Source organism: Symphalangus syndactylus, chromosome 4, assembly GCF_028878055.3.
Source record: "Symphalangus syndactylus isolate Jambi chromosome 4, NHGRI_mSymSyn1-v2.1_pri, whole genome shotgun sequence".
NCBI lineage: Eukaryota > Metazoa > Chordata > Mammalia > Primates > Hylobatidae > Symphalangus > Symphalangus syndactylus.
In genome coordinates this window covers 23494131-23507178 of record NC_072426.2, presented here as the reverse complement: position 1 = coordinate 23507178, position 13048 = coordinate 23494131, and the positions used below count along the sequence as shown (strand labels likewise).

General features: G+C 35.4%; 1 protein-coding gene across 10 annotated transcripts in view; it reads left to right on the top strand.

The window, feature by feature from the left end:
* Positions 1 to 13048, top strand: part of KIF20B (kinesin family member 20B) — a 70496-nt gene that overhangs the window by 42902 nt on the left and 14546 nt on the right. For all 10 annotated transcript variants that reach the window (XM_063637874.1, XM_055274249.2, XM_063637878.1 and 7 more), the window contains 5 exons: positions 819 to 938; positions 2917 to 2977; positions 7558 to 7683; positions 8773 to 8897; positions 10732 to 10887. In XM_063637874.1, the coding sequence (XP_063493944.1) occupies positions 819 to 938; positions 2917 to 2977; positions 7558 to 7683; positions 8773 to 8897; positions 10732 to 10887 (588 nt within the window). The remainder of the gene's footprint in view (positions 1 to 818; positions 939 to 2916; positions 2978 to 7557; positions 7684 to 8772; positions 8898 to 10731; positions 10888 to 13048) is intronic.

Genomic DNA, 13048 nt, shown 5'->3' with positions numbered 1-13048 from the left:
GCGTGAGCCACCGCGCCCGGCCTTCTCTATGCTTTTTATGGGGCATCTTTTCATTTAATTTCCTTCCATTTTTGAGCTCTCTAGCGAGTGTGAAAATGGAGTTTTGGCAGTAAAGCTCCACAAGGGAATAGAAGAGAAGGCTCTGCTGCCAGTTAGATAACTTCCCTCTGGAAATCCTGGCAAGATGTACTGAAAGGTTTCAGAGAGGGTTGGTATGATGGAAACTAGTATAAGGATGTACCTATATTAGTGTTTTTGGGTGAGGAATTATATATTAGTCCATAGTACCTCGATTTCCCTATGTTTATGGAATTAGATTACCGGCAACAGCAGCAATCAATTGACCCTCACTTGCCTGGGTACCTTTTGATTTTGTGATTGTTCCATTTTATTCCCTGCATGTCATTATTAGCTTTTAAAGTTTTTCTTGTATTCCTGGATTATATTACTCAATAAACTTTGGAAATTTGAATCAGTATTTTTCTCTCAGAATATCTTTATTTTTCCTTGCTAATTATTTTCCTATTATGTATAGATGTTATGATGATTCTTTTTTGAGAGAACTTAAAAAGTTTGGGATTCTTAAAATAATGGAACGAGAAATTGAGTTTTTCATATGCATTCTTCATTAGAGTATTAAAACATTTTCTAATAATTTGAAGCTATAGTGTGTTTGATTAGTATATTAGAATCTATAATTTTTCTTCTAGGCTGTGAAGGATGTGAATCTTTGAACATAGTTGCCATGAATCTTCAATAACAAAAAGCAATTAGTATTTTTAAAATATTCCATTTGTTTTATAAACATTATTTTGTAGGTATCTGTAATGCGTAATGAGGAGAAATTACTGAGGATTAAAATTAATGAACTGGAGAAAAAGAAAAACCAGTGTTCTCAGGAATTAGATATGAAACAGCGAACCATTCAGCAACTCAAGGTAAACAGTTTTGTTTTTAAAGATGGTTTAAATGCATTCTCTTGGTATATTTTAGTGTACAGAAATGTACAAGTTTGTTTTTAATAACATCCTGTTTTGACTTTTTCTAGAATCTAGAAATGAATTGTTTAAAATTAAATAGGCAAAAAAGAAAAAAAAAGATAAAATTAAGTAGGCTGATAGTGACTTTCTTCTAACAAATAGAGTATGGAAAAGAAAAAATAATAACTTTATAGTGAAGAAACCTAGCAGATACTACTTTAACCAAGTGTTTAAGAATAACATTACCATTAGTCATATTGATGCTGTGTGCTTCCTGGTTTGATGTGACCAGAAGGGCACATCCCCTCTTTGGTATTCTTTCCCTAAATTTATAACCTCAGTCTCTTCATGAGAAAACATCAGACAAACCCAAACTGAGGATGTTCTACTTAGTGCTTGACCAGTATGAAATATAAAGTGTCAGGGTCTTTAAGGACAAGTAAAGACTGGTGAACGATGGTGAAGTCTGGAGTGTAATTAATAGTAGTATACCAATGTTAATTTCTTGGTTTTTGATAAATGTACCATGGTAGTGTAATATAACATTAGGGGAAGCTAAATTCTTTGAAACTCTTGCAAAGCTAAAATTATTTTGAAATAAAATGGAAAAAACAAAAATAGTCTAGGTCTTACAGCAAATTCCTTTTAAAAATGATACTTAAAAGGCAAAATCCCTTTATTGTATATGGTTATTTTTTGCTTGATATCAACCAAATGGATGAGGCAACAATAAAAAAAATACATTTGTTATATTATTTTCATGTTTGCTTTTAAATGAAGCAAACTAATGAATATTCAGGTATAAATACATGATTTTAATTCTTAACTGAATGTAATCATAATAAAGCATTCTATAACAATAGGATTCGAGATCTCCATGTTCCGTAATGATTCACTCTTAAGACTTACAAAGTGATGAGCAAGTGGTGACATTAGATGAGATTGGGGGTGAAGTTTGGATTACATGATAAGTTAAAATTATAAGTGTAGGATATCTGGTCCCCATAATTTAATCTTGCCTCTTAAGGCTTATTTTTTTCCAATCTTGCAGCTACTTTCGAGGTAAAAGGGGTGGAGAGCTCTTTTTTTCCTTCATTTTGAGTTTAAGTTTACCAGTGAGGAAGCTTTTAATGGTTTTTCTTGTTCCTTCTATGTTAAATACACAGTAGAACTTCATGTTCCCTTGTTTCTGCTTTTTGTGGTTTGTAAGAAAACATTTATCTAAGACGTTGAGTAAGTAAAACAACCGGGTCATAATTTAGATTAAAAGTATAGGCCGGGCACAGTGGCTCACGCCTGTAATCCCAGCACTTTGGGAGGCCGAGGCAGACGGATCACAAGGTCAGGAGATCAAGACCAGCCTGACCAACACAGTGAAACTCCGTCTCTACTAAAAATACAAAAATTAGCTGGGCGTGGTGGCACATGCCTGTAATCCCAGTTACTCAGGAGGCTGAGTCAGGAGAATTGCTTGAACCCGGGAGGTGGAGGTTGCAGTGAGCTGAGATTGCACCACTGCACTCCATGCACTCCATCCTGGGTGACAGAGGGAGACTCCATCTCAAAAATAAATAAATAAAGAAGTATGAAGTGTTTTTTTTTTTTAAATTTTTTTAATTTTTATTTTTATTTTTTGAGACGGAGTCTCGCTCTGTCGCCAGGCTGGAGTGCAGTGGCACGATCTCGGCTCGCTGCAATCTTGTCTCACTGCAATCTCGGCTCACTGCAATCTCTACTTCTTCTTTCCCCTGCTCTCACCCTACCCTTTTCTCCAAGATGAAAGACAGTTGGAAGCCTGAGACTGGTACCAGCTGGTATACCAGCTATATAGGAGACTGATTTCAAACTTAATATTGAGCCCTGTTTTCAAGATCCACTGTTAAATATTGTGTTTTTAAGTTAATTTGCATTTAATTCATATTCTTTCAATTTGTAGGAGCAGTTAAATAATCAGAAAGTGGAAGAAGCTATACAACAGTATGAGAGAGCATGCAAAGGTCAGGAACAAGTTTGTACTTCTGGAACTGGAAAAGTTCCCTTATTCCCCTCGCAGGGCATGCGATGGGGGTGTGGCTTGCTTCATTGGTGCCCTGCAGCTCAAACCCCTAGGGGGAGCATGCAGACAGGCAGGTCTTGAGTGCGGGCTCTGACCCCATGGCAGCATCTAGGGTTGAGTGTTTACAGCTCCTGAAGCCCCAGTGGGCATGTTCTACAGGGTGTTTTTTCAGCCTAGCCATCTACAGGCAGCTTGCGTTAATCAGCTCAATTAGACCATCTGCCTTATTGCAAGGACAGAGGGCTTTCTGTATCCCGGGATTCTTGCTCTAGTGTACTAGAAAAATTGGATCACACATGGGCATGGAGAATGAGTGCAAGGTTTTATTGAGTGGAGGTAGCTCTCTGCAGATGTATGGGGAGCCAGAAGGGGATGGAGCGAGAAGGTGGTCTTCCCCTGGGCGGCCGGACTGTCCTCTGACTGCCCCCAACCGAATTCCGTGTCGTCTCACAGTAGATGGCCTGCCAGCATCTGCTGGTATCTGCTGGTGTGTTCTTCCAGTGTGTTCCTCTAGATGTTCAGCTGCTTGTGTGTGTGCCTGCCAGGGTCTCAGGGTTTTTATAGGCACAGGATGGGGGCATGGCAGGCCAGGGTGGTCTTGAAAAATGCAACATTTGGGTGTGCAGCCAGGAGTGCCTGTCCTCACTTAGGTCTGTGGGCACAGGCCCGAGGGTGGAGCCTTCGCCAGGGACCCTGCCTTTCTGTACCCAGCACCTCCCTGCCTGCCTCCCTTATCACTTCCAGTACTAAAATGATTACAAAACAGGTAGTTGCAATAACAATTGGTTAACATTTCCTTTGAAAATTCTGAAGGGAAGTGAGGGCAACATAAGATGCAGCTTTATCAAAAGTGAAAAGTAGTGATTCTAATGAATAATTTATTAATTTAAAGCTTATTCTTAGAAAAATAAAAATAAATACTCAAAGCAACATTGATTTCTTGTAATGGCCAGTATTTTGTGAAAAATAAAGCCAGTCAAAGTTTTATGTAGGTCACAATGAATGGCGTAGATTTCTGGATGAAATTGTGTAAAGAATAAACTTCAAATAAAGTATCTTTAAAATTAAATTAAAATGTGTATTTTAAAAAAGTTTTAAAAAGCTGCTTAATAATTTAGATTCAAATCCTAGGTGCTGAATTATGAATTATGCTTTTCTTACTCAGATTGTATTGATTTGTTGTTTGAAATATTACAAAATTACTTTTTGTTTTTTTTTGAGACGGAGATTCGCTCTTGTCGTCCAGGCTGGAGTGCAGTGGCACAATCTCAGCTCACTGCAACCTCCGCCTTCCTGGTTCAAGTGATTCTCCTGCCTCAGCCTCCTGAGTAGCTGGGATTACAAGCACCAGCCACCATGCCTGGCTAATTTTTGTATTTTTAGTAGAGACAGGGTTTTGCCATGTTGGCCAGGCTAGTCCCAAACTCCTGACCTCAGGTGATCCACCCACCCCGGCCTCCCAAAGTGGTGGGATTACAGGCTTGAGCCACCGTGCCTGGCCACAAAATTTCTTTTATAGATGATACGTATTTCTGTTTTTAAAATGATACAGACTCCTCTCCTCCTCATTACCCCTTAACTTCTTTGTTCTGTGAGTGAGAGAACTAGGATTTGAACCCAGGTGTGCTTCACTCTTAAGTCTCAGACTCTCTTTACTAATCCATGTTATTTGTACTTGGGCAACAAAAGAAAGGGTAAGACAACCAGATTATTACTTATTTAGCTGACTTGTACATTGGTGGGGTTAACTTGGATGGATAACTTGGATGTGAAAATATATCTCTGCACACAGTACTGTTCTGCCTTTCTTAGGCCTTGTCACCCTAACATCTCCTGTTTCATAGGAAATTGTTCATAGCTATCTTTTAGGATTCCCCTTTACTTTGGCTCCTTTGTCACTGTTGGTGAATGTGGACACATCCTAGATATTGTGGAAAAGTCTACCCTTGGACCAGGTTGCCCTATAGTTTTTATCATATTTTAATTTTTGTTTTCTTTGCCAAATATGGAGAAGTATGGCATAGGCCCATCGTGACTATTTTTAATCTGACTTCCACCTTTTCTATGCTTCTAAGTCACTTGTAACCTACATATGTTAAAATCTGTCAGCATTTTGCAATCCCCGCTTTTTATTTTTTATTATTTTGGTGTTATTGTATACTATTCTTTTCCTCAGTTATATTTATAAAGTAGCATTTATTGTATGTGTATGTTTTCTAAATTAAAGGTAATCTATAGCTCCTCTCACCTTTTGAAACTCTCTTGTCTCAGCTTTTATGATCTATTCTGTACTAGTTAACACTTTTCTCTCAGAGTGAGTCTCAGCCACTCTGGCAACTTGCCTGATTAAGATGTCATCATCTTTTTTTTAAATTATTTTTTCCTTTAGAGAGAAAATGTTCCTGTGATTTTAGTTGTGTCTGAGACATTTCCCTACAAACAGACAACAAACAAAACCATCTCTTTAACTCTTAAGGCTTTCCCTGCCTTCTAAATTTCTATTTATTTACAGAATGCCTTTCACTTACCTGTCTTTAATATTGAATTATTAAACAATGGAGATCTAATACATGTAACATAAAATTTACCTTTTAAAAGTGTACTGTTTAGTGGGCTTTAGTACTTTCTATTCACAAAATTGTACAACCATCACCACTATCTAATTACTGTATGTTTATAGTAACGTAAAGTGACAAAAAAGTGAACATTGTCACTTCAAAAAGAAACCCTGTACCCATCAGCAATCATACCCAATTCACCCCTTCCCTCCAGCTGCTATCAGCCACTAATCTACTTTCTATCTGTATGAATTTGCCTATTATGGACATTTCATGTTAAGTCAGTTCATACAATATATGGCCTTTTGTGTTTGACTCTTCTTAGAATAATGTTTCCAAGTTTCATCCATATTGTGTATGTATCAGTACTTTATTCCTTGCTATGGCTGAATAATATTCCGCATTTTATGTATCAGTTGATAGACATTTGGGTTGTTTCCACTTTTGGCTTTTATGAACATTTATATGCAAGTTTTTGGGTAAACTTATATTTTTAATTGGGAATGGTAAGCAAGTGCTGAATGTGCAGCACTTGATTGCTTGTTCATTTAATAGTCATTTATTTCACTATGATTGCTCATAGCTATCCTTAGATAATATCTTTAGATAGCTATGATGAGATGTCTATCTCAGACTTCTTTACTTTGCTTTATTTTCCATTTTATCAGTTGTGTATTTTGGTATGTATTTTGGGGTTCTTTCCTGAAATAAAATGTAAATTACTGGAGTCAATGACTGATTAAATAATTATCTTTTTGCCTTTACTGCTCTAGTTTGCTAGCTTTCAAATAATAGGTGACTAGCCATTAGTGAGGTTATCATTGGTGTTCTGGAAATTTTTTAATTGATAACTAGATTTGTAAATTCTTTTTCTAGTCCTCAGTTTAGAGTCAAAAATGCAAAGTGTAAGAGGGAGGAAATTCTTTGAATAAAATTATAATTAATTGTGTAATATGAAGATATTTGAAAATCATGCTTTTTGAAAGAGATTTATATGATAATATGAAGGTGACTTCAATCCTAGGAGGAATTCTGTTTTACTAGCACACCTGAAAGCCTGCATCAATGGAAAAATACTAAAAACTGCTCATACAGTTTTCTCTTACTGTTTAGTTTGTTTCACCTTTGCTTTATGTGCACTTTGAGGGAGCCATCTTTGGGTATTTGTGTTACTAAAAGCAGCCTGAGATTGAGCTATGCATTTATAGCTTTATCACCTCTGACATCAGTAATAGTTGGTAAGAATTCTCTGAAATGAGCCCTGCTACTAGGTGCCATCACCAGAGGCAACAAACTGATCTTCCCTCTTTATCCGTTTCCTGCAGACAGGGTTAATATATAGTTGCTTACAAGTAATTGCTGTAGTCATTCTTCAAGGGCCAGACACAATTTTAGGAAGGCTGTTATTACTAGCTTTTCAAAAGCCATTTCCGAGGAGCTGGTTTAAAATAAAAATTTAAAATAGAAATAAATATTTGACTCTGAATATTTTTCTAGAAAAAGTAACTACTTGAGATTTAAAAAATAGTTCAAATTGGGATTGAGCTTTTTTAGTTTTAGGAGGTAAAGGTTTTAGTTTGATCGGAGAATATTAACACTGAAAATAAGTATTTTGCCAAATAATGTTTTTTCACCCCTAAATCCTAAGATTTATGTTTATAGTAATAGTTGTATTGGAATAGTTTAATTGTATTAGAAATTGTTAATTTTACCTGAAAAAACTTTTTTCCATTCATCCACTCTTGGAATCATCCAAGCATCCATCTTTACACCAAGTATATATCTAGTATGTCATATATACTAGTACTGTTGTAGACATTGATGAATAAGACAAAGTTTCTGCCTATATGGAACTAATATTCTATTACAGTTAATAAAAATGTGTTTTAATTTTAGAACAACTTAAGAAAAATTGGATATCTAGAGGCTATTAATTTCTAAAATGTTCTCCCCCAATTTTTAGATCTAAATGTTAAAGAGAAAATAATTGAAGACATGCGAATGACACTAGAAGAACAGGAACAAACTCAGGTAGAACAAGATCAAGTGCTTGAGGCTAAATTAGAGGAAGTTGAAAGGCTGGCCACAGGTAAAACAAGATTGCTTACATTTCTCTAAATATACTTATTCATTTTTAAAAAAAATTTCCTAGATTTCTTCCCTTGTTAAAGTAGTATGTATTTTCAGTGATTCATAATGGAAAAGTATTTGGTGTTTTTTGAATGTCATATTACTTGTCATTTTCCACTGTGATGAAAATTGTTTTAGTAAAATTATATGCAGTAAAGAAGGAGTAAGGACACTGCATGATAACTTACGAATTATAAATTGCAAGTTATGGATGATAACTTGCAATGTTCCCTAGATGTTAAGAGTAAGCTTTCAACTGAGTTTCGCCTTTGTCAGGCTTTTAGCATAATCTTGTATATTGATCTCAATAAATACTTTGATTTCATTGCTTTCAGAATACCATCAGAGTTTTTCTAGAGTATATGGAAAAATATAACATTTACTAATAAAAATGTTATGTGTGATTTTTGTAGAAAGGGCAAGAAATTTAGAATTAAGAAATTGTCTATGCCATTTTATATATAACCTTGGCAGGGTACTTGTGCTTACTCAGCCTAATTTTCCTCATCTGTAAAATGTGGTTGATAATGATAATACCATATATATTATTGCACATTATTCTTTTTTAAAAATCATCTGACTTGAAGATTCATATTGTACATTATTCTTATCAAGATCAAATGAGATGAAAAAATGTAATAGTACTTTGTAAACCCTAAAACTCTATTATAACTGTATTTTGGTGGATGAAATTGTGATAAGGATGAGGACAGTGAGTCTATGTGACTTCATACTTTTCTAGCCACTTTCATGGCCATAGAAAACTTTTTTCTTGAGAACTGCATGAAGTTTTCTATATAATAAGGTTGACAATGAATTTATTGTACTATACTGTGAATACTATTCATTGGATTCCTGTAGTTCCTCTTCACTAAGAATTTAGTAAGAACTCCTAAAACTTAAACTATAGAATAGCCTCAGTTCCATCTTGGTCTGTGCTCTTTATCTGGGCTCTACTGATTTGTGTCTGTAGCCCATGTCAAGTGTATCTCTACATGGTATAACTTTTGCATATGCTTTAAAACATAATTTTATGTCTTCAAATCAGAATTGGAAAAATGGAAGGAAAAATGCAATGATTTGGAAACCAAAAACAATCAAAGGTCAAATAAAGAACATGAGGACAACACAGATGTGCTTGGAAAGCTCAGTAATCTTCAAGATGAGTTACAGGTGTGACTTTATATATGTTTTTATGTATGAATGTATCTGTCTTATATTTCTAATAAGAGAATTCAGTATTTTATATTTTGTAATTAACTTAGATATGGGTGAAATAATACCTGGCAAATGTTAATACGTAAATATAACTTTTCAATGCACATTGAAATGACATGGGGAAGAAATTCCAAGATACAGCCTAGTAAGTGCCAGTGAAATATAGTGATTGGGTCCTCAGTTTTATATTTTACATATTTAATTCTTAAACCACTGCTTCTAATGTCCTTGTGCCCATTTTTCTACTCCTTAAAACTTCTTACTCATCAAATACTGCTGTGGAGAAAATGACCATCAGGAGAATTATTTTGATTACTATAAATCTCTTCAAAGTTTAATTATTAAATTGGAATAGAATTGTATATCTGAACACATATAAAACTATACCATATAGAAGATATTCTATTTGTGTGTGTTTTTTTCTTGTTCAGCTTTAACATACAACATATGGGGGAAACTTTTTTTTCATAGGATTTACCAAATACTATTATATTTTGTACATTTTATTAGAAGTGGCATTCATAACAGAAGCTGTAGGATTGAAGGAAACATAATAATAATAGTTTTGGGAGATTGGCTGCATCTAAATTTTTTAAAATTCTAGCTGTATATTAAACATATGCTGAAAACAAATACAAAAAACTACTTTTTTTGTTACATATTATATATTCTATAATTTACCCTTTTCATTGTGAAATTCCAAAAGCAGAACAAAATAAATATTATGAAAAAAGTGTATCAACCGTATTGAGAATGTTTGCATTAAAAAGTATTTGTGTATTTTGCATTGTTCTAAGATGATATAATCACATTAGTGTAGATTATAAACTTTGTAATCCTGGAATGGACTGCCATACTTTGTAATATAGTGATTTTAGAAGTTTTCTTTTTTTTTTTTTTTTTTTTGGTGACAGAATCTTGCTCTGTCGCCAGGCTGGAGTGCAATGACGCAATCTCGGCTCACTGCAGCCTCCACCCCCTGGGTTCAAGCAATTCTCCTGCCTCAGCCTCCTGAGTAAGGGCTGGGACTACAGGTACACGCCACCTCGCCTGGCTAATTTTTTTGTATTTTGGTAGAGACGGGGTTTCACCATGTTGGCCAGGATGGTCTTGATCTCCTGACCTCGTGGTCCACCCACCTCGGCCTCCCAAACTGCTGGAATTATGGGCGTGAGCCGTCGCACCCAGCCTAGAAGTTTTTTAAGTGGTATTATTATTTTTATTTCAAATGAAGTTCTACTTGGGTTTTTTGTATATATTATTAAATGCCTCTGAACCCAAAGAATCTGTGGTACCAGTTTGAAAATTACTGATCAGCAGTATTCTCTGTCCAGCTCTTTTGGATGTTCTTTTAATAAATATCCTGTTGCACAAGTTATTTTTTATTTGGCATCTCGTAGGCCCAGGAATATTTTATTTTTAGAACCATCCAGTTAGAAATGACCACCACAAACAAAGTCTTTTATTCTCTTGGCGTTTAGGAAGATTTGAGTCAGTTTAACTGTTTCAGAAATTTGAATTGTTTATTTTTTCTTAAGGTCACTGATAAAAGTATTTAAATAGACTTCATAGCAAAATAAATTTATAAAGGAAATGCATTTAGGAGAGCAAACCAGTTATTTTATTATTTTTTAAATAATCTGAAGCCTTGATCTTGTCATTGTTTAAAGTGAAACATTTAAAGTTTTTATAGAGGTGAAAAGTAATGGATTGTATGAAAATGTTATAGAAACATGTATTGACTACTTTGTAGGCATGTGATAATAACTTATACCATTTATATATATAGGAGTCTGAACAGAAGTATAATGCTGATAGAAAGAAATGGTTAGAAGAAAAAATGATGCTTATCACTCAAGTGAAAGAAGCAGAGAATATACGAAATAAAGAGATGAAAAAATATGCTGAGGACAGGGAGCGTTTTTTAAAGCAACAGAATGAAATGGTTAGTAACAATTGTATCTTTGATGTGTTTCACCTGCTTTCCTTGGTGTGTTAAATGTATTTCTGGAATTAACAGTTTCTACATGGTTTTCTGTTTTTGGTTTTTTAAAGGCAGGTTGTCATCTTTATAAGATAACTTTTCTGAGCCAGTTTATCTTGACATTCACTAATGTTCTTGTTTTAACTTGTTTCAGTTGATTTAGCATGTTGGGAGAATACCTTATTGCTTCTTACTGTCTAGATACTGAAGTTAAAAATCTCCTCCTTTTGACCGTTACGGAGTATTCCCTATTATATTTTAAAACTTTCTGCATTTTGAACTGTAGATTCTAATATTGTGTACATTTTATCACATAAAGTCACCTAAATAGCTTCTAGAAGACTATATATACAGTAAAAATGACCTTCAGTTTTACATTTACTAGCTGTAGGTCTTGTAATGATTCTGTCTTAGCCTGTTCTTTTTTTCTAATTGGCACTTAGTCTGTTTGACATGCAATGTTGGCAATCAGAAAAAAGAAGCTAAATGTTATCGTTAATCCGAGGAAAGCTATTGAGCAACAAATATCATTTTAAAATGAAAAACCAGTGTCTATAAAAATAGTAACTTGGCAGTATCATATTGTCATCTGTTGGCATTTCCTTTTTTTATGACTGCATTTGACTAAAAACAGTTAAACTTTCCTATAAAAACTGGAAGACTTCCTTCCTTCCTCCCTCCCTCCCTCCCTTCTTCACTCCCTCCCTCCCCCGCTTCTTCGCTCCCTCCCTCCCTCCCTCCTTTCCTTCCCTCCCCACTTTCCTTCCCTCCCTTCCTCTCCCTCCCCTTTCTTTTTTCCTTTCCTTCTTCCTTTTTTCATCCTGTCCTTCTTCCTTCTCCCCATCCTTCTCTTTTTCCTTCTCCCTTTTCTTCTCCCTTTCCTTCCTTTCTCCTTTCCCTTCCCCGTGCCCATCCCCTTCCCCTTCCCCTTCCCTTTCCCTTTCCCTTTCTTTTCCTCTTTTAAAGAGACAAGGTCTTGTTCTGTCACCCAGGCTGGAATGCAATGGTGCAGTCATGTCTCACTGCCGCCTCAAACTTCAGGGCAAAAGCAATCTTTCCACCTCAGCCTCCCGGGTAACTGGGGCTACAAGCACATGCCACCACACCTAGGTAAATTTTTTATTTTTTATAGGGACAGAGACTTGCTGTGTTGCCCAGGCTGGTCTCAAACTCCTGGTCTCAAGCAGTCCTCCTGCCTCAGCTTCCCCCAAGTGTTGGGATTATGGGTGTGAGCCACTGTGCATTGTACCCGGCCTGAAATGTTCATTTTCAATAAGGTAAGGACGGTTTTTCCACTTTTTTTCCTCCCTAGCTTTAAAGCTGCTTTTAACATTGAATATTGAACAGAGTTGGCCAGTTTTTATTAAAATGAGGCTGTTGTGAGCTAAACTTTCCAGCATGCTTGCTAAACTCCAGACCATACATGTATTCTACTCCAGAAATCAAGCCCTTGGTTGAAGTATGTGTCCTTTCTGAAGCTAGAGAGTCTACCATTGAATGCTCTGTCCTCATGTCACATGGTGTAAATTTGTTCCCATAAAAAAGTTTACTTTTTTATGAAATCATTTTATTTACAGAATAAATTTTTTTGAAATCATTTTATTTACAGAAAAGTTACAGAACTAGCACATAGAATTCCTGTATACCTATCACCCAACCTTCCTGACCCAGTGGTAAGAGGCAATAAGTAATATCAAAACAGAAGCCTGTCACAGTTGCTCCAATTCCAAACCAGTGGTTTCTCTGGTAGCAATGCCAGCAAGTAATCCCACTTTGAATTTTTAATCCTAGGGAAAGCTAATTTACTCTTTTCTCTCATGTGTTTCTTTATAATCGTACTTAGGTTGTGTATGTGTCTGCCATATTTAAGAAACACATTTTTGATGTGATGTTAATTTTTGATGTAAAATTGTAACATATAACATGGAAAGCAAATAGAACATAGTTCAGTGAATTATTGTAAAGCCAGTACCCACTTAACTAATACCTATTTCAACAAGTAAACACTGCTCCACCCCAGAAGCTCCTTCTTCTGCCTCTTTTCCAGTGGTACTAACTAATCTGTCCTTCAGTGTTACACTTCAGTTTTGTCTGTTTTTGGGTTTTATGTAAATTGAAATAT